The 27,869-nt window shown below is 39.5% G+C and overlaps 1 protein-coding gene across 3 annotated transcripts; it reads right to left on the bottom strand.

The window, feature by feature from the left end:
- CILK1 (ciliogenesis associated kinase 1) lies at positions 1-27,850 on the bottom strand. 3 transcript variants are annotated; one of them, XM_058177164.1, is made up of 14 exons: positions 27,718-27,850; positions 23,472-23,744; positions 22,902-22,956; positions 21,724-21,845; positions 19,497-19,576; positions 18,293-18,425; positions 14,200-14,371; positions 12,013-12,180; positions 11,041-11,343; positions 9,736-9,923; positions 8,583-8,725; positions 7,300-7,428; positions 6,285-6,413; positions 1-3,082 (listed from the first exon to the last, which is right to left on the bottom strand). In XM_058177164.1, the coding sequence occupies exons 2-14, from the start codon at positions 23,570-23,572 to the stop codon at positions 2,928-2,930; spliced, it is 1,878 nt and encodes a 625-aa protein (XP_058033147.1). In that variant the 5' UTR covers positions 23,573-23,744; positions 27,718-27,850; the 3' UTR covers positions 1-2,927. The 3 variants fall into 3 exon arrangements, 2 of the variants coding, with proteins under 2 accessions (XP_058033147.1, XP_058033139.1); XM_058177156.1 differs by lacking the exon at positions 27,718-27,850 and adding an exon at positions 26,384-26,575; XR_009154419.1 differs by lacking the exons at positions 1-3,082; positions 27,718-27,850 and adding an exon at positions 26,384-26,576 and having other exon boundaries at positions 8,594-8,725.
- Positions 27,851-27,869: the final 19 nt, after the last annotated feature.

Raw genomic sequence — 27,869 nt, 5'->3', positions numbered from 1 at the left:
AATGTTTAAATAATTTTATTTTGGAAAGGACTGAGATAGAAAAGAAGCACAAATACAAAGGAGGAAAAAATGGACAATTTTCATTTGTCAGATACACCTGCTTATTCAAATTAAATTTTAATACTTTCTATACCTACTGTTCTCAACCACAGTGCACAATACTTTTATTTTAAAAAATACCTAAAGCTTTCTATGGCTGCAATGATCTGCAAGCCATAGATTTCTGATGGCAATATAGTAACCTCATTCAACACTGATAAATTCGTATTGACAAAAGTATTAATAGAATTATCTTTATATCCTCAACAAATGTTATAAGTATTGCTCAATAGGATGACAGAAACTTTGTTTACTCGTAAGTAACTTCCCAGGAATGTATTACAATGAGTAAATATATTAAGGATGGTTTAAATAAATGAAAAATAGATAGGTTTGCATTACTTTAAAATAGGAGAGGGAGTATTTATCTTTCAAGTTCTGATATGCTGCATGAGTATATGAATGAGTTTGCAGTTTTTATCTGGTACAAATCTAATTTGACCACTAATTAGGCATGCATACTTCTTAAATCATCTCACATTTTTGATATAATTTAAAAAAATGGCTCTGATTTTTATTTTCCTTTCTAGGTTACTTCCTTCCAGACAGAAAGAAGAACTATGGAGGACTATAGCGGAATAGATTGCTTTTGTGCATATTCCACTATATGATTATATTATTTCGTAGTTTCTCGATAGAACTAATAGCCAAATGTAGCTGGTATATAATTTCAATTTAGACAATGAGATATTTTTAAATATTGCAGATTTTTTTACAACCTAGAACAAGCATAAAATCTAATACCAGTGAAGATGGCTAGAGGAGTTTGCATATTTTTGTCTTCAGCATAAATGCTGATCAATTTATGTATAGCACATCCGTTTCTGGAGCAAAAAATAATAATCCTGCTCTCTTAGGATAATATTGGACTAGCCTTGTTGAAAATGTTATTTTCCAAGGCACTTCTGTTGCTTTCGACATTGTTATCTTTAGCAATCAACTGCAATTGAACAATTCTGATTTATATTGACAGTTCTGCTACATTGTCACTTCTCACCAGTTGAGCAGCACCAGAGAGGAAAACTCTGCTGCAACCAATGAGGAAGAAGGTATGCAACAAGGTGTGCATACAAAGGAGTGCTGTTTTCCAGCTTTAATCTGGTGTTTTCAGATCCAGCACAAAAGACAGATACTTGATTAGATATTGAACTAGTTGTCTTAATAGGGAGAACTTAACATGTAGCTTTTCTATCTACAGTGTCAGTTTTATGAAAAAGAGAAGAAGTAAATAGCATGCAACAAACTGAGGGGTCTAGAAAACAGCACTACAGAAGAGATATGGATGCTACATCCAAGACTTAACTGGAATGCTTATTTGGGATTATTATTTGTCCCTGAGAAGATGCAACCTCCAGCCTTCTCTGTGAATTGACATGCATAAAGTTTAATTCTTCCTCTTTTTTTTTTTCAGCATAAGAAGAGAGAGGGCCACTGAATTTCAACATCTGGATTTTTTTCTTTAAAAAAATGCACTTACGTTTTATTACCTTTTTCCATCCCAAAGCTCCAAGATTTCCACTTCTGGTGTTCAAAAAACAAACAAAACAAAAAAATCCCACCAACCCCCTATGTTGATTTCTAGAAGGGATGAAATTTACTTCTAAATACTCTAAAAATCAGCAATTTCAACTTATTCCTAAAGTAAGCCTTTAATTATATGAAAGAAAATTTTTCTACTCACTTTGTACTGAAGCAACAAAATTGCATTTGGGCAAAAGAGAAGCTAAGGAGTTAAAAATAAAATGTAGGCTATGAATATATAAAAATCTTCAACTCTGATGCTGCCGCTGGTACTTATTTTAATACTTTATACTTCATTATATTACTCTACAAACCCAGCTTTGTCATATTTAATATTGCTTTAAATAGTTTCCAAGACTTACTACCCTACAAAACATATTGCTCGCAACTGAAGCAGGATCCCCTATAATAAATTTAGTTTTCACTGTGAAACAAGGCTAGTGTTAAGTATGAAATGGCATGGGGTTTAAATGTGACCATCCTAGTACATGACTACGCTAATATTTCACTGTCATTAACAATAAGCAGACCTATGTTGTAACGCTTATGGTGAATTATATCAACCAATAACTTTAGAATTCCATAGAGGTATGATACTCTGACCAAATACTGTTCAGAATATAATTAAAGAAAATGCCTCTTTTCCTGCCAAAAGTACATTTTACCATCTATATCCTAAAATTATACAACTGGGGGTCAAGATTGTGCTCTGCTGTTTCTATACACTGACTCTAATAATTCCTAGTCATCTGAAAACAAAATGCCCATCTCATGTTTTACTACAGAAAAGTGAAGGTTGTACCATCACTGTGGCTATTCTATTATGGAATTAGAGAAGAATGTAGCTACTCCGTGGGTTATTTGCCCAGCATACCGTATTCAGAAACTTAACTTATAGAATATTTGGTAAATGTCGTTATAGTATGAACCGTATCTTAATTATATTAAATACTGCCTTATTGCTACATTTATTCGTTTATATAAAATGTGGTCAAAAAAGAAAAGAAAAAATCCTTTTCTTTCTGAAAATGTGAATTTAAAAAGTTATTTAAAAAAGCCCCCAGAACAAGAAAAAAATTTCCACAATTCTATGCTAATATACAAATGTGCATTGGTCCTATGAAAATAAATGCCTCAATCATAAAATAAGAACAATACAAAAGTTACACAACTTTGCATTCAAATACATACAACTAAAAAGTAAATTCTATTAAAAGGTCCTGAAATGTCTCGGTCATAGAAAATACGGACAGGAGGAGACTGGATGTTTAGCCAGTGTCATGGAACGCATGCTCCAATCCCATCATTCAGCGGTGAGCAGCATATTTTGAAGACCAGTCAATCCTTCCATGCACTGGTTGAACAGGAGGTGGGGCCGGCAGCAAACCAGGTGTGCTTTTCACAGACATGTTAAATGATGGCCTCACAATATGAGCTCTGATAGTCTTCATGGAACTGTATTCTACAAATGAAGAAGAGAGAGCAAGTCAAGGTGACAGTCAGACGCAGAACTTGGCTTAAAGCATCCTATTTCAAATTAAAGCACGGATTCAGAATTCTGCGAATCGAAGAAGATGCAGTTGGGTTCTTATTTCATCCAAATTCTACTCAGATTTTGACACTGTTCTTCCCAAATAAAATATAGTTGGGAGTGGTGACATTCTATATCAGAATAGGGAATGGTAGAAAAGAGCTCCTCTCCTAAGAACAATTTACAGTATTTTTCAGTGTATAAGACACACCTTTCCCCCCCCAAAACAGGGTGAAAATTTGGGTGCGTCTTACACCAAATATAGCCCTGCCCACATACTGGCCCCCACCCTTTGGCCTCTGCCTCCCAGAATTTACCTCCTTGCAGCAAGCAGCAAGAAGAAACAGCCCATTTCAGCTTAAATAGCACAAACTGATTGTCCCTTGGATTGGCCTCCCGACTCTCAGTTGTTTTGCGGGGACCTTTGCTGCTTGCTGCAAGGAGATAAATTGCTGACACCAGATTTTTTTTTTCTTGTGCTAATCAAGCTATGCGGAAAACGAAAATGAAAGTAAAGCAGGCTGTTTGCTGCACCAAGGCAAAATTGCTCAGAGGCAGAGGCAGATTTCTTTTTCTTGTTTTCTTCACCAAAAAAAAGTAGGTGTGTCTAATAGTCCAGAGTGTCTTATACTCCAAAAAATACGGTAATGGAAAGGGAAGCAAAATGCTGGGTGTCTTTTTAATTATAAAAACGATAAGAGTTTGGTAGTGGTTCTATCTTATCAGCACATATGTTGCATCCTGTGTGATTGGTGGTGTTGATAGCTCTGTAGGCATCCCATCACACAGGTGTTAGCCCTGTGAAGAAGTGGTGAAATCCTCCCTGGTTTACCACCGGTTTGCTGCCCACGCATGAGTGGTGTGTGCCAAATGCACATTGTGTGCGTACATGTGCACTGCATGCCAAACGCACACTGCACACACATGTGCGCTGCATGTCAAACTCAAACTGTGTGTGGCATGCTCACCAAACATGCTGCATGTGCACATGTGCACTGTGTGCCAAACCACACTGCACGCATCCACAGTGTGTGCCAAATGCAGCTGTGCATGCACGCATGCGCAGTGCGCACCAAACACACACTTCACATGGAAAAAAAAGGCTTGGGAAGGTAAGTAGAACAGCGAAGGGTGGGGGGAACAGCTGTGCCGTGTGATTAAGATTCGCTAAAAAGCAGGATTTCCTGCTTTCTAACGAATTTAAATCGCGCAGCACAGCTGATCATTGGAAATACTGGTTCAGACAATCAGTAGCTTTTTTTTTACTACCGGTTCACCTGAACCGGTAGCTTTTATCACTACCGGTGCAAACCGGTAGCATTTGACCCCTGCTGTGAGGTAATCCAAATAAGAAGCACAAACGGTAGTATCAACACTATCTTTAGTGTAAGGTTACATTAAGTAGAATCTCCTCTTGTTGTAGTCTCTGGAAAGGGTCCCTCCTGAAATGCTTCTCATGTTTGTTTGTTTTTTTACCTGCAGACTGAGCTGCTGGTTATCAGACTGGGCTGTGCGTCTTCTTCCTGCCACCTAAGGTCATTCCCACATACCATCACAATAGGGCAGAACCAACATGCCCATAAGAAAGACTCTTCTCAGCTAAATAAATAATCACCTTCAATCACTTGAAAAATAATATCTACCCATAGGACCCTCCATCCAGGACCAGAGCAGGCATAATCCTCCCAATGAATGAACCACGCTTCCCTAAAAGGCAGCAGTTGGGCACTGAAATATTTACCACCCAAAAGCCAAGCACAGAGAAATTCAACAATGCAATAGTTGTGTTAGGTTTCCATATAGCTTAATCCATATATTTTTCTTCAAACTAAACTAAAATCTTCCTACTGAATCTTTCAATTTATTCTATGCAGCTCCCAGAGGTGAGTTTTAAAAAACAAAACACATTCCTTATATCTCTGCTTCAACAAGGCCCCACCACCACCCCACCAAAATGACAGTCTCTGGTTAACATACAATAACATATCAAGAAAGGAGAATATTTCCAGCCCAGGGTTGAAATGAGAGGTCTTTGGTGCTCTCTGAGCTTGGTTGTTTTCTTGCAGATATTTCATTATCGAAACTAGGTAACATCAGTAATGCTAGGATCATCAGCTAGTGCTGATGATATTATCTAGTTTGGATAACAAAACGTCTGCAAATAAACAACTAAGGTCAGAGAAAACCAAGGACCTTTCATACAATAACTTATTCTATTACTAGTACCCATAGTCATAAGGAGAGCTATAAAGTTATAGAAGCCTTTTTTGTTAGCTTCTGAAGACTTAATTGGGCATTGTCTAAACAGTCTTTGCTACTGTAAGAACTAGAAATGTTCTAAAAAAGAGAAAGAAAAACCAAGATGAATTCCCAAGTTCCAAGTATAGAAAAAGCACTAGTCATATTCAAGAGCACACTTCTCTACTGAAGAAGAGAACATTTTCGGATTAGAGTAATGTTTTCTTGATTCTTGGTTTTGTTGTTTTGCTATTCACTTGTTTGTTGAATGTTAATCCCAGTTTATCTAAGTTTTAATACATAACATTCAAAAGAGACAATAAAAATCCCAAAAAAGGAAACAATAAGACCAGAACATATTCAACACCCAGATAAGCAGGGATTTCTCATCTGGGTGTTGAATATGTCAACACCTGACAAATAGTCAAGCTAAAAGAAGAACCCTAATCGAGGAATTATCAAGGAGAAAACCAACCCCCACCAACATTAGCAGAGCAAGCCCCATACTCATTAGCAGTGATGATGTTACCCAGTTGGGTAATGAAACACCTGCAAGCAAACAATGACGCTTAGAGACCACTTAGCACTCCATCATTCAACTCTGAGCTACGGATATCCTCTTCTACTGGAAGAGAACAGTATTATGTACAATAGCACAAGGTACAATACAGCATACAATATAAGAATCTATATTTCTAGTTGTTTTTGACTGCCCAACACAGAAAGTCAAAAGTTTTCAAAAGAAAAGAGCCTTTCAAAGCAGTTACTTATTAACATGAGGTTTGCCTGGCTGGTTGCCCAATTAATATTGAGTTGAAGCCCAAGCAGAGTTTCTAGAGTGGTGGCTTTACTAACATAGTGCATAACATCATTCCCAGAGGAAAACAGAGCTTACGAGAAGATGAATCTGCAGGAGACGGATCAAGAATTGGTGCCAACTGCACTCTCTGGCCAGCAGAGCCAACTTCTTTTTTCAGAAAGGAAGGGACATAAGCACCCAGTAGGCCACTTGATCCTGTGCAATCTAAAATAAATTACAAAAAAAGGGAGATGCATCAATGCAGAAGGTCAAGATAAACATTCCTTAGGCAACTGTTGCAATTGCCTAAGGAATTGCACTTGCAATTGTTTCTTTAAAAGAAACATCAGTTAATGCCTAGTCAAAATATGTTAGATGCTGGCATTTAATTAGCATAACTTCAAATGCAAACATTATTTCAATCAGCATAATAAGCCCCAATTTCATATATATAGAGCTATATTTTAAGGGTCTTGTTTTAATACCCTATGGGGGAAAAAAACCTATGCCATCAATCTCTAAAGGGGTGTTAAACTGATGGACCGCTGGCCGGATGTGTCATGCGCAGGCCACGCCCACCCCAGCTCTGCAAAGGGGAAAAATGTCGCGAAACATCACGTGACAGCAATGCAGCAAGTTTGATACCTGTGCTCTAAGGGGACACTATCCCCACTACTTTCGTTAAAAAGGATGCTTATTGGAAGCGGTTATCCTTGTAATAAACCCCGGGCCGTATGAAAGGATGCCATAGAGCTAGCTTCATTTCTCTGATAAGGTCACATAAAGCAGCAACCTGAATGAAATATAATACACTAGCAATGGGCCAAGATTGTACTATAGCCAGCAGTATATGAAAGGCATACTGTTAATTTAAAAAAGGAGTGGTTTTTTGTCATAATAATCTTAAAAGTCCAATTCATAGGAAATCAAAGACTATAATTCTATCCAGAATTATTAGAAAGAAAGTACCCACTGAACTCAGTCAAACTAAGAATGCCTTTAAGTTTTTGGTTCAGGGATCTTTTAGAAATATCCAATTCAGAAAATTGGTAATGGTGGGGATCAGAATGACTTTAGTAAATCCTTCATAAGTTTCAGTAATACTTCTTACTGGTATTCAGCCTGGTGATCCCGCCTGCTGTTGCTGACGTCTTTCTAGGCAAACTAGAACTTGGCCATGGATTTGGTAGGACAGAATCTTTGCTTGAGCTAGATACCAAATTATTTCTTGGACTTATTCCTAAGGTCAAAACAAGACAGCTGTTAAAATGCCGCAGATATATTATATCTTGATATATCTTTTTCTCTTCTATTTCGGTGCTATTGTAATTCCCAGCTAATTTAATTATTTGCAAATGTTACTGCTGATTGGTGCCGAGTATTCTTTTTAGAACAAGAAGATTCTTCTTAGAAGGAATGCAGACATTTGGACAGTTAATCAGTACATGGCTTTAGAGAGAAGAAACGAGAGATGCTGGAATGATGAAGAAATTGCAAGTGAGCTGCTCAGAGACAACACTGTGTCACTTTACCTAGTTAATTTAAACAGCTGGATGATGAAAATATATTGTGAAAGCTGACTCCTAATCAGTACAAAAGATCTTCCTTTGCCATTCTTAGTTTTCAACCAGATGACGACTTCCCAATGTCCTCCTGAGCTTCAACACAAAACCACAAGCTTGCATCCCGTCTAGTTTTGATAGATACACCATTCAGCTTGGATATCACCATTGCTTTGACTGAAGAGCTGTTTGATTCCAGTTACTGACCCTATAGAGCAAGGTGAGCAACCTTCCACCAGCTAATTATTGCAGCCTTTATTTATTTTATTTTATAATTTTGAAGGATGCAGTTAAGAGCCACAATGGAGGAAGAAATCATTGCCTGATTAGAGGGGAGAATTATTTTGCTTGGTTTTGGGTGTGTTAAGGCGACAAAAGTTGATATCCCTTTAAAATGCTTTCTAACAACAATGGATGGGAAATCCAGTTTCTGTTTGCTGCTTTCCCAGCAAAATTTGGTGGTATATTTTCTGGAAGCGACATAAAGGCTAATGTTGCCTGCCTCTTTTGCAAGCTATATTTTGACAATTTACAAAGGGGGGGGGAATCATTTGTGATATATTTCAAGTTTTAGACAAGATCAATTTATGTTGAATTATGACACTCAATATTTTGAGCAGTTTGCTCCTTTGAAATCTGGCATAAAAGTCAGCCGTTTAGAACATCTGCTGCTATTTGGACACATGAGCAAAGGAAACAAAAACAAGTATTTATACAACAAGCAGTTTGAGGTTGTGAATTCATATGGTACTCCTCCCCTCCCAATCTAAATGCCATTTCCTATGACATATTACAGTAAAGATTATGGTTTGGGTTTGCTTGTTTTACTAACCAGGTAAATACCTAGAATGTTTCAAGTAATGTTGTTTGGCTGCAGAAACTTGGCATGTTGGCATGTCCTGTTGAAGGTAGGAAGGTGCGCTGTTTCCCGTCCCTATGCAGGCTGAAGGATTCAGATCCAAAATACTTTCAAATCTGTAACCAAAAACAAATAACCCACTTCAGACAATCACAATACATCCCTCTATATCAATTCACGTGTTGTTTTTTTTCCCCTGACCAAAAGAAGCTTCAATTGAATCCTTCCAGGGCTGCTGTTGTGGAGGAAAAACAGAAGAAGGAAGGAGTATTCATATGTTTGCTGCCTTGAGTTGCACATAAGATAAAAGGTGGGATAAAAATCTAAAACGAAAACATAAAGGTTCAGTGCAAATTCCAGCACACATTTTCCTGATGCTTGAATACCAAAAGTAACTACATACTAAAATGATTAATTAAGGTCATATAGAAAAAGAGACATAATGTTCAGATAACGTTTGCCCTGTTCCACCACATACTTGTTATGCAAGGTTACTTAGACAGGAGTCTCCAGTGAAGGAAATAGGACTCAAGCCTTAATAAATAGACGTGTCTCTAAGTTGTTCTTCTCTGAGAGTAAGCTCCATTAAACCAATTTGGATACACTTCTAAATAAATATGTGAACAAACAGCTAGATAGCTATTGAACAGGCTGAATAGCTATTGATGAGGCAGTTTTACCTTAGTGTCAAGAGATCTTTGTATGTTAACTGAGCAAAACCACCACATGGCACACAAATGCATATTTACACAGGATACTGAAGATGTGATTTTGTGCCATTCGTCGCTCTGTAGGAGTACAACCTGGCTGCACATTTGGTGACAATACAATTTTTGCATTCATATTTCCTCAGAAAAGGATATGACTAAGTTCAACTTTAATTGATCTTACATTAAGCAGGAATGATGGAGCTATATGCAGCCCTACAAGGTGTCTGAACTTCCTATCAGCTCTAGCCAACATGGCTAATAGTTCTCCATCATCGGAGAAGCCATATGTTGCCCATTCTTATTTTTAAAATATATCATTAGGATAGGGATGGCTGGCTGGGGAATTCTGGGAGTTGAAGTCCAAACATCTTAAAGGTTGAGAAACATATCATATACACGGGAATTCAAAAGCTTACCTACAAAGAGCATCATCACCCTGCCCTTTGTTTTTAAAATCCGTTCCGCTGAGGGAAGACTTCCTAGCACTCTCTTCCACAGGATCCCACTCCTCAGAACTTTTTAGTGTTCCAATAATGTGGCCCCATTTATGTTGGTTCTTTGGTTTGAGATCACCATTGGCTTCTTCTGTGGCAATGGAGGTTCTCTGTCAAAATAAAAATATGCTGGAGTTTAAACTGCCTTGTAAATGAAAGGAAAGTGTGTGTGGGGGGGTCACTCTCCGTGAGTATGTGATTGGCTTCCAGGTGTGATTTCTCAGTCTGCTGAGAATCTGATCCCATGGTCAGTTCTCTCTCTTGGTCTACTTCCTTCTCAAAAATGAAGATATTGCAATGATAGGAAAGCAATGATTCAGACAGAATGCAATGTACACACAAAACAGATATGCATAATCTGTTCCAATCACAGAAAGCTGCTCCAACAGAAAAAAAGCTTAGCTAGATAGGCAGGTTTGTTACAAGATAAAATATCCCACAGGTGTGCATTGCCAAGAATAGAACATCATTTGAAATGGCAACAATAGTTAATATTGGATCAGATATGAAGCAGCATGAAAATAAAACCTATAAAAGAAGGTTAAAAATAGTAAACGAAGTTGGGTACAAAAGCAGCCACCATGAAAACTAAATAAACTATCTCATACATAGATCCTTTTATATTTCTCTTTTGTATGTTCTTATTTCTAGTAATATTTTTGTACTGGTTTTGCAAATAATGATGAAAAAGCCATGTCTATAAAAAAATCCTACTGGAAATAAAAAGGAAGGCACAAACGATAAACATAAAAAAAATGGTTTGTAAAGTAGAAGACAAAGTGGGACAGGAGGATGAGAAAGATTCTGATTTGGTTTGAGGAGACAAAGTACAATCTTGTCAGTGTTTCTATCATGTTAATAGTTCTCTAGTTCCCATGTGATGGAGAAGTAGAATTGTATTCAATCCTTCCTAGTTAGCATGTATAAATAACAAAGTGTATGAATGCAAAATGAATGCTATGAATAGACCGATCTGTACCACAGATAAAATCTTTGGAAGGGATCATAAAGTTTGGACATGCCCACAGTAAACTTGGATTACAGGAGGGATGCTTTTTCAAATGTTTCCCCCATGGACTGGCACTAGGTAAATCTGAAAGGATCAAAGCATGTAAGCTGAGAAGGAACATACACATGGACTAGATGACTTACAAGGTCCCTTCCAACTCTATTAATCTGTAATAATTGCACCTGTTTTAAAAATGCAAAGTGTTCAAAGCTTCTTACCTGTAGAGAAAGCTTGGCGTGAATTTCTGGGAAGACTACCTGACTTGGCTTGGCTTCCTTTAAGAGGTCCGTTGCTGATGTGTCTGCTTTGTGTGGGTAGGTCAGGGATTGGGAGGAATGGCTCTGCAGACATGGTCTCAATGAGAGGCCACTTTGTGCTTTAGATGGGGGTGCTGCTGGTGGAACGGGCTTAAGGTGGCTTTGGCCTTTGTCAAGAAGGTCTCGCTGCTGCTTTCCCAGCTCCCGAATACACTGAGAAGGGCCCAGAGCGTGGCCAACTTGGAAGTAAGGATATCGAAGTGCCTAAAATCCATGGGAAACATTCATTATTCAGTGAAGAAGGCCAAGCAATCAAACAAGCATGCTCAGTCAGGTAGCAAACATCATCATGTATTTTCAGCGTTAATGTAACAACTGCATGAAGAACTGAAGAATATGTTGCAGCAGTAGCAGTAACAGCTCATATATTATAGAGCAGAGTTCTCCAACGTGTCCGGCTTTGCGGACTGGCGAGGGGGGAGAGGGGATAGTTCCGCACGAGTGGCCAGTAAGCGTGCCCATGTGCAGCTCCATTTGCATGAGCGGCGTGCACGCCTGAATGCTGCTCACTTAAATGGAGTGTGCATGTGCTTGCCTGCTGCTCGTGCAAGTAAAAATGTGTGTGCACGCTTGCCAGCCATTTCCACATCCTGGTTGCAAACCTCTCACGGCCCACTAGTGGGCCATGGCCCACAGGTTGGGGACCCCTGCAACAGAAATTTGTGCCGACCCTGCATAATAAGGACACTGATTTAGGGCTTGTAGCAAAAGGAAATCAACTATGGTTAGAAGCAGTAACAGGCAAAACTATTCTGCATATTCTTATTCTGCATAGTCTCCTCTTTGATGGTTCCTTCAGTTTTGAGGGAGAAAATGTGCTATACTATCAACAAGTATTATCTATAAAGAGCTGTTAATAAAAGAATATCAAACCTGACTGGCAGTTGGCCGCTTTTTGGGGTCCCATTGCAGCATGTCTCTCATGAGCTGGATGGCCTCACTGCTGGCATTAGGGATGAGGGTCTTTAGGTTATTTGGTACACACTGGGGCCACCGGAAATGCATGGTGCCTGCGAGCTGGTAGCCTTCGGGCCAATCATTCTGAAAAGGGTTAAAGAGGACTGATATTAAGGGAACTTTTGTAATATTATTGCAGCCTTACATGCGTATTATAGGTAATCCTCAACTTGTGACCACTGGACTTATTAGGACTGCAACTTTCACTGCTAAGTGATGTAGTTGTAAAACATGATTGCATCACTTTAGTAATGGCAATCCCTGCAATCTGGGTTGATATTGTTAAACACATGTCACTGTTGGTAGGCGAGGCAACTTCCTGCTGGCTTTCCACAACCAGTCAGCTGGGAAGCCAGCAGGAAATTGCAAGTCCCAGGCTGGAAGACAGATAAGTTGCTGCCGTTGGGTGGGGAAGGGAGTGAGGAGGTGTGTTGGCAGTATGGTGAGAGGTGGGGAGGGTGTACAAGAATTTGAGGGGTGCATGAAAGGTGCAACATGATGCATGAGGGTGCAGCGTGGGTCAAGAAAGCGTGACACAGTAGACGAGAGGCACAGTGTGGATTAAGGAGGATGCACAAGAGGAATGGCACGGGTTGGAGAGGGTGAGCAGTGGTGCATCACGAGTCAGATATGCAGGGGTGTGGTGCAGGTTACGGAAAGAATGTGAAGGCATACAAATGGCTGACATGGCTTGGCCACACAGGGGCTGAGAGATGGCTTGCAGATCGGGGAAACTTGTGGCCTTCCCTGCTGGCTTCCCCATTGTCTTTCTGGGGAAGCCAGCAGTGAAGACTGCAAAAGGCAATCACTTGATCATAAGGTTTGTACCTTATACAAGGTACATTATCTGGGTACAAGTGCCCAGATAATGATCATGTGACAGCCTCGGGATAGTTGGAACTCTAGAGGACAGTTCATAAAAACCTGGCTTGAATTGAAAGTTTTAATATGCAGTTTCATTGTCACAAGAGTTATAGAGAATTATATTGAATTATGCTTTTAAGTCAGCACAATCATTTTGACAATTTCTATTTAAATAATCTGTTATCTAAATATGCCACCCTGAAAAAATATCAGAACTAATTTTGAAAACAACTCTCAACAGTGTCTGCAGTACTATGAGAAATTAAAATGGCCATCCACAATTATGGTGAGTAACTCGCAGGCTTTGAAAGTAAGTATCCCTACCAGGGTATCTGATGCCAAGTGTACAGAATGGGATCTAATGTAGTTGGAGCAGAAGAACAAAGGCACAACACAATTCACCTTAAGAGTGGGCCAATTATTGCTGTATGATCAACTGGACCTATGCTACAACCAAAAGATACCTCATCTAGGCTTTACTGAACACATACTAAGGGAAAGACAGATAAGGATCCTTCAATCATCCAAATTTTCTTGCTCTACAGCTTTTATCATCCCTAACTCTGGGACACATTATCTTTGAGAATGTTTTTGCTGATGAAAATTTGATTGATTGTACTCCAAGGTACAAATCGTATCAAATTATGCATACACAGTATTGTACAAATCTATGTATGCTGCATATATATATCACCTCATCCTTCTGTCATTTGAAATCCTTGGCATACTTGAGTTTTCAAAGTGGGCGTTTGTCAGATGAAGCAAGCCTTACCTTTGTAACAATTCAAGTACGCATATATGAGGAAAACATATACACAGTAGTGAAAGAATATTATGCCTGGAATTTCTTGCTGGGAAACAATGAACAGCCCGGGGGGGGCAGGGGGGGGCATGTTCTGGAACTATAGTGGGAAATAATCTTAAAACCAAACATTAGAATAATACTAAAGACAAATATGAGCAATCTAGGCATATCTTCTTCCCAAGTGCTAAGTCCCACTGAACTCGCTTAGTTTCAAGTAAATATACATATGATCTAGAGATATAATATATGCTATCTTGTGTTCTTCATACAGTGTGCCATTGTTTAGCTGTTGAGAATATAAACCTGGAGTCATTTTAATTGTCTATCTGATATCAACACAGCATAATGGGACCTGTAACGCACTGAGAGAAAGACAAAGTCCATGGAGGCTATTCAGGCCTGCAATATTCCAGGCCCGGATCTCATTTCGCTACCTTTTTCGGCGTTCCCAGCACTTGGCAAATTTTGAAAATAGTATCAATTTCACTGCTCCCGGGAAAGAGTGGCCTGAGGGTATAAACTTCTGCCATGATGCAACCAACAGCCCAGATATCAATGGGAGAACTGTAGTTAGTGGACCTCAAGAGCACTTCAGGAGCTCTGTACCTGAAAGCCAAAAATAAGCAAAACAGTGTTTTTTAAAAAATGAACTATAGTAATTAAATCAGCCTCTAATACAGGACATAGACATTGTGAGGATTCAGTTCTCACTGCCCACTCACTATCTACTCTTTTCTCAGGATAAGACTCTATAGCAATTACACTGAGCTGCAGCTTGTTCTATCACAACTCATGAGTTTTCTTATCTCATTGGATGGCCTTTTACTGTGTTAAGCTATTCACTGGATTCACCCACAGTTCTTATCTATCAAATTGTTAGATAGGATTTATGGAAAGTCTATATATGGTTCATACATTGTGCTAAGCCCAAACTGGTCAAATTGGATGACGATTGTGCAATGTATCCAATGAAATAGTTGGACTCAGTTTCATGATTCAGTCTGTGGTGTAAAACTAAACAACAGTGGTTTATTCAACAAACCACACTTAAGCAGAACATAGCATAAGATAATGAATGAACACAGCCTCTGAAGTTATATAACACAAAGTACTCATGAACCACTATGCATCTGTATTTGTTTAATCATCCTTAATTTTCATATAGTCATGGGGAAAATCTATGGGGTCTCTAGGAGTCAAACACAACTTGATGACACATATTAATTAATTAATCAATTCCATGTAACCTGGATGAAATAAAACCAGTGGAGCCTATTGGTAGCTTTCAACTTACAGCCAGTTGGCTACTGACTGTTCAAAGTTATGACAGACTTACCTGAGGTCTACTTACGACCCAGATTTGAAGTTCTAATTGTCACCCTCCCCATGTCATATAACTGAATTTCAGGGGCCTTGCAACTGGTCTGCATTTACTATTATTTGTAGTAGCCTGTAGTCACATGACTGCATTATGCTACAGTTTTGCCCAGAACTGGCATTTACTTTGTTTTTAGCAAAATTGTGCCCAGAGTAAACCAATGGTTCACTTGACCATAGCATTCACTTAACCACAGCAAAACAAGTCACAACTTACAACTGTGATGGACAGGCACAATTATGATTGTAAGTTGAGGACTGTCTGTACAAATGTGGAGCAGGTATAAAATGCCTTAGATTTGCTACAAGTTAATAAATGCCATCCCTATTGAAAATGCTGAAGCCCCTATACTAAGTCAAGAAAATCTTGTTGCCAAAAGAATCTTCAAAATGTTCTGCATATAGAGAAACACTATTCCCATCTACAATTGCAAAATATTGTACAGTTATGCAAAACTTGGGAAGTTCTGTCCAAACAAGCAATTCCTTGAACAGAGGAGCTTCATCACTGCTAGAGTGATTGGCCTATCCTTAATTCATTTCAAGATGTGCTGCAAAGATCTCTGCCAATAAAATTCCACCCTGCCCTTTATGCAGATAATGCCTGTTTTATCCCAGATAAAATGGCAGCTGTTTCAAATTTACTATGGGCAAGCCAAGAACCTATGGGCAGAGCTCTCAAGAACAGCTTAACATCATGTGATTAGAGATACTGAGCTGATTTTGAATTAGTGAAGTCATGACATAGACGTGTTTCTATTGGGTCTACCTTTTCTCTTTATAGCCAACCAATTCAGTTGGGCCTCCTGATCCTCCATGTAATGAGGGCCTAGAGCAGGGTTTCCTAACCCTGGCAACTTTAAGACATGTGGACTTCGACTCGCAGAATTCCCTAGCCACCCATGGGGAATTCTAGGAGTTGGACGTCCATGCATCTTAAAAGTTGTCATGGTTGGGAAGCCCTGCATTAGAGAGATTGATACAGAAAGAAGAGGAGTGCTCTTTTTTTATCAGCCCTCTTGCATATGCTCAAAGCTGGATTCTACTTCATTATTTACCTAACAGATACAAAAAAGAAAATTCAAATAGAAGTGTCAATAATTATCACTAATAATCTAAATAATAAGACTCTAATAGGGCTTACCTAGTGGCATTGAGGGAAGCGAGGCGTAGCTACGCCTCCTCCCTCATTGCATCGGCAGATAACCGCCCAGCCGCCCTGTTTCGGGTGACTCGTTCCCTCCTTCACCAGGGGGAGCGGGATGACCCGTTGCAGGGACGTGCTGAGGAGTTTAACGGTTATCTATACGATAAAATCGTTCAGCTTCGGGATGGTCTGGACCAAAATTGCGGCGACTCAGGTGAGGCGTCTGAGGGTGGTCTTGGTGACATTTTGTGGGATGAGTTTGACCCTGTGGCTCCCGAGGACATGGACAGGTTGTTGGGTAGGCTGAATGCCACCACGTGTTTACTGGACCCGTGCCTCCTGGTTGGTGCTGGCCACTCAGGAGGTGACACGAGGCTGGCTCCAGGCAATTACGAGCTTCCTTGGTGGAGGAGTCTTCCGGCCGCCTTGAAAGAGGCGGTGGTGAGACCCTCCTCAAGAAGCCTTCCTGGACCCGGCTGTTTTAGGTAATTATCGTCCGGTCTCCAACCCGCTCGCTAAGGTTGTAGAGAGTATGGTGGCATATCAGTTTCCCTTGCACCTGGAGGAAACTGTCTATCTAGACCTGCTCCAGTCCGGTTTCCGGCCCGGTTACAGCACTGAGACGGCTTTGGTCGTGTTGGTGGATGATCTCTGGAGGGCCAGGGATAGAGGTTGTTCCTCTGCCCTGGTCCTATTAGACCTCTCAGCGGCTTTCGATACCATCGACCATGGTATCCTGCTGCGCGGTTGGGGGATTGGGAGTGGAGGCACCGTTTATCGGTGGTTCTCCTCCTATCTCTCCGATCGGTCGCAGACGGTGTTGACAGGGGCAGAGGTCGGCCCGAGGCGCCTCACTTGTGGGGTGCCGCGGGGTCGATCCTCTCGCCCCTTCTGTTCAACATCTATATGAAGCCGCTGGGTGAGATCATCAGTGGCTTCGGTGTGAGGTACCAGCTGTACGCTGATGACACCCAGCTGTACTTTTCCACACCGGGCCACCCCAACGAAGCTATCGAAGTGCTGTCCCGGTGTTTGGAGGCCGTACGGATCTGGATGGGGAGAAACAGGCTCAAGCTCAATCCCTCCAAGACAGAGTGGCTGTGGATGCCGGCATCCCGGTACAGTCAGCTGAGTCCACGGCTGACTGTCGGGGGCGAGTCACTGGCCCCGATGGAGATGGGTGTCCTCCTGGATGAACGGCTGTCTTTTGAAGATCATTTGACGGCCGTCTCCAGGAGAGCTTTTTACCAGGTTCGCCTGGTGCGCCAGTTGCGCCCCTTTCTAGACCGGGATGCCCTATGCACGGTCACTCACGCCCTCGTGACGTCTCGCCTGGATTATTGCAATGCTCTCTACATGGGGCTCCCCTTGAAGGGCATCCGGAGACTGCAGTTAGTTCAGAATGCGGCTGCGCGGGTTATAGAGGGAGCCCCTCGTGGCTCCCGTATGACACCTATCCTGCGCAGACTGCACTGGCTACCTGTGGCCTTCCGGGTGCGCTTCAAGGTTTTGGTAACCATCTTTAAAGCGCTCCATGGCATAGGGCCGGGCTACTTACGGGACCGTCTACTGCTACCGAATACCTCTCACCGGCCCGTGCGCTCTCACAGAGAGGGACTCCTCAGGGTGCCGTCAGCTAGGCAGTGTCGTCTGGCGACGCCCAGGGGAAGGGCCTTCTCTGTGGGGGCTCCCACCCTCTGGAACGAACTCCCCCCAGGACTCCGTCAACTTCCAGACCTCCGAACCTTCCATCGCGAGCTTAAAACACACCTATTTATCTGCGCGGGACTGGACTAGTTTTTTAAATTTTTTAGGGGTTTTAATTGGTTTTAATATTTATACTATTTTTAACTAATTTGGCGTTTGAATAAGTTTCTTAATGGTTTTCTTAATTTGTATATATATGTTTTTAGCTGCCTGTGAACCGCCCTGAGTCCTTCGGGAGATAGGGCGGTATACAAATATGAATAATAAATAAATAAATAAATAATTTAAGTATTTACCACCGTGTCGAAACATAGTCTGTATATGGAGGTCTAGATCTAATTTCACGTGCAAGCCCAAAATCTGCTATTTTCACGAGTTCTGGTCCCATGCAAAGGAGATTCTCAGGTTTTAAGTCCCTATGAAAAAAACCTGTGTGAAAAGACAAACATGGGTTAGGCTTTTCTCTCACCCTTCTGCTTAGTTTTCATCTTATAGTTTTTAAATTAGAAAAAAAAGTTATTTGGTTATGCTTTAAGTTTGAAGGTAAAGATCTCTACCTTACTAACCAAAAGTAAGCATGAAAATTAGTATTTCTGAATAGAAAGCAAAAATAATTACATTGACTATACTGTATATATAGACTCCATAAGGATAGTTGAAGGAAGAATTTATACTTTCAAATTGTGGTGCTGGAGAAGATTCTTGATAGTCCCTTGGACTGCAAAGAGATCAAATCAATCAGTCCTGAGGGACCTCAACCCTGACTGTTCTTTAGGACAGATACTGACGCTGAAGGTCAAATATTTGGCCACTCAATGAGAAGAGAGGATTCCTTGAAAAAAATCCTGATGTTGGGGAAGATGGAAGGCAAAAGGAGAAGGGGATGGCAGAGGATGAGATAGTGTCATCAACACAGTGGGCATGAGTTCAGGCAAACTGCGGAAGACAGTGGCGACAGGGGCCTCTGGTGTGCTATGGTCCATGGGGTTGCAAAGAGTCGGAAACAACGTAGTGACTGAACAACAACAAAAATAATAGACTGAAAGATTCCTGGGTTTTATGGATAAAATATTTAAAATTTGGAATGATATTAATGTGATGTTACTGTTATAGCCTGAAACAATGATAGCAACACAACTTGCTATATATTCTCCCATTGCAACATCCTGACTTAAAAATGAGAACACTGTTGGGATTATCAACTATTAATCCTTTTACATGGTAGATCAGTTTAATAAAAGAACGGATGTAAATAACACATTTTGTACAGTGCAGCTCTATGTCAGCTGACCTGAAATCAGTTATGTTGATTTATATGGGATTCAGAACTATCATTAAGAAGTAACTATTTATTTAACAACAGGGCTTTTCAGAAAACCTTGGTGATAATATTGTTTAATTCCCTGAACTCAAACAAGAAGTTTCTGTCCACATATATCTGAGACATTCCTTCTGTGTTATACATACAGATGATCATCCAATTTGTCATTTAAATCTTACCGTGTTTATGTATGAATGCAAGGCCTTGAAGAATCTGATACATAATATTCCTGACAGTGGACTCTGGAAACAATTTGTTCCTGTAAAGCAGAAACAGAACTCAAAGTTAATATTCACATATGAGGTTTTTTTATCTGCAGTCGTTTTCAAAGTGCAGATATAGTGGGAGGCTATAAATAGATCAGAACACAAGCAAATTAGCTCAGACATTCTGAAATGGTTTGGTTCTGGAGCAAGTCCTTTTCTATTTATTTACAGATAATCTTCGACTTACAACAGTTTGCTTAGTGACCATTTGAAGTTACAAAGGCACTGGAAAAAAGTGATATTACTATTTTTACACTTATAAACTGTTGCAGCATTCCCCTGGTCACATGATTTACATTCAGATGTTTAACAACTGGTTCATATTTATGATGGCTGCAGTGTTCTGGGATCACATGATCATCTTTTGAAACTTTCTGACAAGCCAAGCCAATAGGGAAGCCAGATTCACTTAACAGCTGTTACTGACCTAACAACTGCAGTGATTCACTTAACCAGTGTGGCAAGAAAAGTCTTAAATGGGACAAAACTCACTTAACAAAATTCTCAATTAGTGACATAAATTTTGGCCTCAATTGTGGTTGTAAGTTGAGGACTACCTGTATTTAGGACACTCACAGGTAGCTTTACTGCTATTGATGTCGTATAAGCAACTCAGAAAAAGATTCTCACAGTAACTTACTCAGCTTCAGAACAAGGATGGAAATGTCATGCTAGTCAGAGTTCCAGCCTACTGGTTGAGCATTGACATTAACTCTCGGTATTCTTGGGCACGTGGTGAAGTTAAAGCAGAACCCATTGTTGCTATATGCCCAATAAATAAATAAATAAATAAATATCCCTACTCTGGACTCCAAGGATGATGGAAAACTGAAATGGTGGTTCAACCCAGCTGTTGTTATTTCTCAGAAATGCTAACTTAAAGTAAACCCCAAGAATACCATTCTGCCTTGGTTACATGAAGTATCAGATCTATTACGTTTGGTCACAGTTAGCCAGATGAATAGACTAGATTTGGCATTTTTGTCTACTTATTGACTCCTTTCCAAGGATCTGGGATAGGCAGATGTTGTTTAATATTATTAAAGGTATCATTGCAAGATGTCAGCTGTTTCAAGTAAAACTGTCTTTTGCAACTGACATGGTGGTTTTGTCAATGCCAAAGGTATTCAAGTGGTACTCCAGATGTTTTGGGATTGCACCCAAGTGCCTATTTTACTATTGTTATTACCTTTGCTTTCTTTTGCTACAGTCATTCTACTTCCATTTGCAGGTCTTTGAATTTTGTGATTCTGCTCCAGTTCTTTATCTGCTATTCTGCTGTCTCCAGGTAATGCAGCGTCTACAATCCATACTCTTTGGTCTTATCAACAATTGCTAAGTCTGGGATGTTGTGTGACAGATGCTTGTCTGCTTGAATTCTAAAGTCCCAGATCATTTTAGTCCCTTTGTTTTTTATTATTTTGTCTATTTTGTAGTCCAACTAATTCTTACTTGCAGGCAAATGATATTTTTTTGCAGATATTCCAGTGCACCACTGTTGCTTCTCTGTCATGTTATTGTTTGTAATCGGTCTGTGCCATCTTGCAGCAGCTAACTAGATAGTCTACTGTTTCAACTTCTTTGCAGAGGTGGCATTTGTTGTATATAAAATATATATTTGATGATGAAGAAGTTTGGCTTCAATTTTTATTATTTTATCACAGCTTTTATATCTATATCTACAATATATATATATATATGCTATGATTTCCATTTTTATTGTTTCAGAAATATTAACTTTTAGGATTTTAATGTTTTAATGCTGTAAACCATACAGAGTTGTTTCGATATGAGATGGGCAGCAAATAAATTTAACAAATAAACAAGCAATTTTCACTAAGTAATTCTCCAGCAAGAAAGCATAGCTGAGAACTTGTAGTAGTGGAAAGCTAAACTTCATATTCCAGCATAATTTTAATTATTGATTATATCTCCTAACCTAATGTTTTTGCTGATTCTTGAACTGTTTATTGTTTATTACATGCCTTCTGAGAGCTACAAATTATCATTCTTATCATCCTTTGCCTAAGTGCAGAGAGCTATTGGGAGTTTTAGTTTAATAACATCTGGGAAGCCAAATGAGCTCTCCCTCTTTCTTAGGTTATGCCACTGAACTGTGCCTGTGAGAAAAACAACATACCTTTCTTTCATTAACTGATAAAGGTTTTCTTTCATATACTCAAATACAAAGTACAGATTATCATTTTCTCTGATAACTTCTTTTAGTTTCACTACGTTGGCATGGTTAAGTTTCTTCAAGGACTGGGGGGAAAAAAACCAGAAAACAATTACAGACATTCAATTGCAGACTTCAAGATAAGTGACAATGAATCTTTGTTCTAGAAATGAAATTTAAGATGCAGCTAAACTTAAATATCACCCCATTCAACAAACATACTCGGATCTCTAGAACTGGATGTGTTCAGTGCCCCGGTCTTTCAAGTTGTGTGCTGATGGTAATTCGCACAACTCACATTTCAGCACCAAGGAAGCCAATTTCTTTGCAGAGATCTTCATGCAGCGAAACGCAACATCTAACCATAAGCTTTTGATTAACACTCCTTCCAGCTCTGAAAAAGGCAGTATGAACACTGCAGTCTCAGGTTCTTTCTTCCACATCTATGCTTACAATAGATTCACCAATTAATATTAATTTTTCAGAATCGTTTTGTTATTTAGATGCTTATGTGCCAGCTGCTGGGCAATGGATATGTCATTCAGTTTCACAACAGTCTTAGAAGGCCTGTCAGTAGATCTTCCTTTTCATAGCTAGAGAAGGACTAAGCATGTTACCAAACCTACCTCAGTTCATTCGTAAAACAGCTCTAATCTGAAGAGCAAAATAACTTTAAAGTAACACTAGGAAAGGTGATCTGAAACCCAATATTTATAAACATGAATATGGTCACACTGGAGATGAAAACCCTTATATAGCTGTTTTGCAATAGCCCTATAGACTGAATTCCAAACTCCTATTAATTCACAGTGCATGCATCTGTTGTGTTTTGGGGTTTTTTTTGGCACTAATTTGGCACTAGAAGGCACTAGTTGCCTTTTCTATCTACTACTGATTGCCCAAATCAAATGTCTGTTTATAACAGTCACCACCTATAATTTAAATGTAGCACTAAACTTTGAAGTAGTCTTAAGAAAGCCTGTTTAGCTTTCTTGCATCATTTATAAACACAAACAACATAGGTCTGTCTTACTTTCAGGAAAAAAGGGTTTTAGAAAAACAAAGTGTAGGTTTCACTACACAGTTGATTTAAAACTGAAACTCCTTCAGGGAGTTTAGAATCAGAAGGAAGTGTAAAGTACCTTGACTTCACGAAGATTCATGCATTCCTCCCAGGAATAAAATTTCCTCTTCATTCTGCACAAGGAATAAGAACTCTATTATTGGGTATAATTTGTATTCCAGTTCCATTGTGACATAAGACTGGAGAAATAAATTCAAAGCCACAACAACCAAAATCTACAAACTCATTCTGTACCTCTATGCTTTTGTTATTGTTGTTTCTCAAACATTTGTTTTCGTTTTCTAACATGAAAAGAATTTTCAAAAGCAGATTATCGTGTGATATAAAAGTCTTATTAGGTTAAGAGGGGAAACAGTCAAAAAGCCATTTTGTATTCCCAAGTGGCTGAAAATCAGTTTCAAGGTTAGTACAATTGAAAATCTGAGTTTTTATTTAGTGGTTTCAAAATAAACGAAGTCCTGATTTTTCCTAACTAAAGGATCAATTTTGCCTTGACAAGTTGAAGCAATATCCTTGTGTTTGAACAAGTTTGAACCACAGTCTTCAAAAATATGAACATGTATCATTATCTGATGCTCAAATGGGATATGCAGGGTTAAAAGGACAGCAATTCAGAAAGGTCCCTTACCTCTTAATGGCAATCAGCTCTCCTGATTCAATACTTCTTCCTAGGAGGACAGAGCCATATGTCCCATCTCCCAGCTGTTTGATAGTTGTGTATCGATTCATGATAGTGATCCTCCAGAAGGCAATCTCATATCAGTTCTTGGCATTGTCTTTGCTGTAGATGAAGCATTTCCCCTCAGAGTGAAGCCAGTTTTTCTAATGGCAGCACAACCCCAAAGTATCCAAGATTTTGTGAATGTTGCCAAGTTCATATTTTCAGGGATTCTCTTTTGGTCTGTGGAAATACAGAAAAATTGTCATCAGTTTGCATGCCTTACCGTATGAAGGCTTATACGGTATTTTTCTTGATGGTTACCATCTGAATTCTTTAGAGTCTGCTAAATAAAAGAATCAAGCTATAGCCGACCCCTGAATAAGAGTGTATGGTAAAAGGCCCACACAGCTTAGTCCAGTGGTTCCCAACGTGGGGCCCACGCCCCACAGGGGGGCAATTTGATTTGTAATGGGGGCAATTGGGACCTTGTTTAAACCAAGTTAATGGCCTTTTAGGCTTCCTCCTGTGAGTAGGAGTTCACTTTTTGAATAGTAAGAATTATATGTTATGGGGGGGCATCAGGATTTTTGAAATGCTTAGGTGGGGGATAGCCAAGAAAAGGTTGGGAACCACTGGCCTAGTCTGATATTCAGATCTTCCTAGTAATGGATATATTCTTCTAGCTCTTCTCTAGAGTAGCAGTTTTCTATCTCTCCTACTCTTCTGTCAAAGAACCAACTATTTATTTATTTAAGAGACTTATATGGGTACAATAACCCTGTGTGGCTCATAGAAAAAGCAACACAACAGAAAGGAATAAAAACTATACCTCATGGCATCACAAATGCAGCACTCTCATACATTTGTTGAGCTCCCATCTCATTGTAGACCATTGCCTTGAGGAAGAGGCATCACTTCACAGCCTACTGAAGGAGGGGAGGCCTAGTCAGGAAGCAGCTGCCCCTAATTCCATAGGGCAGGGGCAGCTATAGAGAAGGGATACCTCCTAGGTCCCTCTAGATGACAACAGTTAAGAGAAGAGACTTGAAGTACACCCACCCTTTTTGATGTGGTGGGATGGGCAAGACCTCAGGGAGAGAGAATCCACAAATAATTTGGTCCTGTGCCATTCAAGGCTTATCAAAGGTGATAAATCTTTAATTGCATCTGGAAAGAAATTAGAAGCCAGGGTAACTTGCACTGTAGCACTGTAATACAGGTAGCCCTCGACTTACAGCTATTCGTTTAGTTGCCAAAGTTACAATGGCACTGCACTGAAAAAAGAGACTTATGACTGTTTTTCACTTATGACAGTTGCAGCATCCCCATGATCATGTGATCACCTTTTGCAACCTTCTGACAAGCAAAGTGAATGGGGAAACCAGATTCACTTACTAACCATATTACTAACTTTAAAAACTGCAGTGATTCACTTAACAACTCTGGCAAGAAAGATCATAAAATGGGGGCAAAATGCACTTAAGAAATGTCTTGCCTAGCAATGGAAATTTTGGGCTCAATTATGGTGGTTAGTTGAGAACTACCTGTAGACAAATAAACTGTACAGACATAAAGACAAAAATGCATTTTTTTCCAAGGAGAAATGTATATTTACATGCATTCTGGTATTTGTAAATTATGGTAAGTTTTTATTATATAAAACTACAAAAATACTTTGGACTATGATCTTGACCACCATAGGTGCAAAACACATATATAATTAGTACATCAGAAAATTGTGATTTTCTGACTTGAGGTGGCATTTCACTTTTTGATTTTGCTCAAATCAAAAGAACATCAAATCTCACAGAAATGAAAGTGGTTAATTTCTTCCACATTCTTTTACTGATTTCCAATTGTGAAAAGAGTGGAATCCAATGAAAAGGGATATATTTACATATATCCAAACCTTCTCCAGTTGGGAATCAGCAAAGAAACTGGGGTCTCTTAGAAATCTGGCAAATGCAAACCCACTCAGTCCCTCTTCTACAGAACCATCACTTCCTTTTTGACCCTTCTGATGATATCAGCCTTTCCTGACACTGGAAAAAACCAATCTCAGTGGCTGATAGTGGTTGGAGTTTTCTCAATCCCTGGAAGAAGAAATGGATGACTTTCAAAAGCTATCCTAGGATTATGAAGTCACAAATTTGGGCCACAACTCTAGGAGTTATAGAAGTGTGGCACAAGGATAGTTTAATATTCAAAGCATAAGAGATAATACCTCCTATAATTGTGTTTAAATAACATTTGTTAAAAGAATAAAAAATATGGCAGATCAAATTGCTTAATAACCATTATCTCAATATTCTTGGAAAACTGCATTTTTCATTAAAAAAAAATAAAGATTTATATTTTGAAAGTTCATCCAGTGATATATTTAGTCTGGTAACAAAAGAAGCATTTGTACTAGAAGATCAGTAGTAAATTAATATATTTAAAGATTGCAATTGTTTAAAAGCAGTAGCTTTAGAATCTTTCTAATAATAGAAATCTAATCCAAATTAGCCAAATTTCGTACATGAAAATTCCAATTTAGCAAATAAATCCCGTCTTAACTATTTATATATACACACACATCCCACAAAGTTTCCATTTCCAATTTATTAGTCAGGCCCAGAGACACAACTCAATCTCAATAATTTTGAGCATAAACAAAGGCTGGAGGATTAACTTGAGCTTCTGAAGCCCCAAATCTATCATATCTGGAGGATGATGTAAACAAGCTTACATCAGTGCTCCAGATGAAGTCTATTAGTTCTACAGCACATGCAACCTCCACATTTAGAAGGTTGCAACGGCTACAATTAAGGAATTCATCCTCAAGAAAGAAAGGAAACGTGAGCGTCAGGAACTAGAATCTCAAAGATTATACAAACCGTGCTAAGAGAAGCTGTGGATTCTTCCATCAAAGGGAAAACAAGCTAAGGAGGATTCAGTGCATTCAGATGGGTAACAACAATATTTCCGCCCAAGAGAAAAATGCATACACAAAAGGAAAATACAGCCACATTGGAGAACAACCAGGAGCTTTCTCTGGTGAAAGCAACTCAGCAGCTCCCCCATATGGAATTTCCTGAAGTCTGCCTGGAGGTCAGTGTAATTTTTTTCTCCCCTTGAGAAGCAGTGAACTCAATTTAAGTTTGATCTAAAAGTATGGTTTGTGAAAATTCTCCACTTGTTTTCAAATAGGGGGTGTAATCTCCAGTATGTAAATGGGAAAAGGCCTCAACCCACATACAGAATAGTGTATATATATCAGTGTATATATATCAGTGGGTTACTGCAGGTATCATAATGCAGATTTGAGCTCAACCCAGTTTTTAAATACAGATTTAAGGCTCAGTACCCATTCTTGACCCATATGCATTTTACCATTGCACAGACCAGGGATAAACTGTATTCTGCGCTATGAACATTGATGTAACCAGCAATTTACATAACTTTTTATAGGTTTATATGTTTTATAGGTTTTCATAGGTTTAGGAACATGGGATTGGCAGAGGGTTGGACTAGAAGACCTCCAAGGTCCCTTCCAACTCTGTTATTATGTTATGTTAAGGCATAAATCATTACCTCAAACTGGGTAGGGACTGAAATCTAATACAAGACAGACACCAAACAAGAAGTTTAGCATCAAAAGTAACAATGGGATAAAATTTCAATCCACCTACTATATCTTAGCTTTAGTAAAGAATGGAGAAAATAAAACTTCGGTATGTACACCCTTATTTGGAAGTGTGTCTAGTAAATGCATTACATATATATTATGCTATTCTGCTTTTGTCTGCAAAAATTGTGACAGATCACACGATTATGTAGAGCAGGGGTGTATCACCTTGGCCATTTAAAAGACCTGTGGACTTCAATTCCCAGAATTCCCCAGCCAGCATGGGGAATTCTGGGAATTGAAGTCCACAAGTCTTAAATTGGCCAAGGTGGGACACCCTTGATGCGGAGGTTCCGCTAGTGCAACCTAAAAACTGAAGAGAGGCATTTGAGGGAGTCCTGGGGTGCTTCCCCTATTTTCCTCTTTCTCATCTGGGAATTAAGGAGACAGAATACCAGATGTTTGTAACTGGGGCTGCCCTTCCATAGCCGTAACTGCAGGGGAAAAAACACATTCCCTAGTTTCTAAATTCGAAAGCCCTAAACCAGCCAATCCCAACGCCGACTGGTTTGCCCATGTCCCAGAGTCCCTTGCGACGCTTACGTTTCCAAGCGCAAGATACGAAGGGAATGAGTCACAGAGACCGCGCGCAGCCTTCTGGGAAGCGCAGTCCACGTGAAGCTCTCCGCTCCTTTTCTGTTTATGTTGGTCTAGGCGCATGCGCGCTCCGCCGCTTTGCCTGCTCCATCTCGTTC

The sequence above is a fragment of the Ahaetulla prasina genome, chromosome 1, assembly GCF_028640845.1.
Source record: "Ahaetulla prasina isolate Xishuangbanna chromosome 1, ASM2864084v1, whole genome shotgun sequence".
Taxonomy (NCBI): domain Eukaryota; kingdom Metazoa; phylum Chordata; class Lepidosauria; order Squamata; family Colubridae; genus Ahaetulla; species Ahaetulla prasina.
This window is presented reverse-complemented; position numbering and strand designations above follow the sequence as displayed.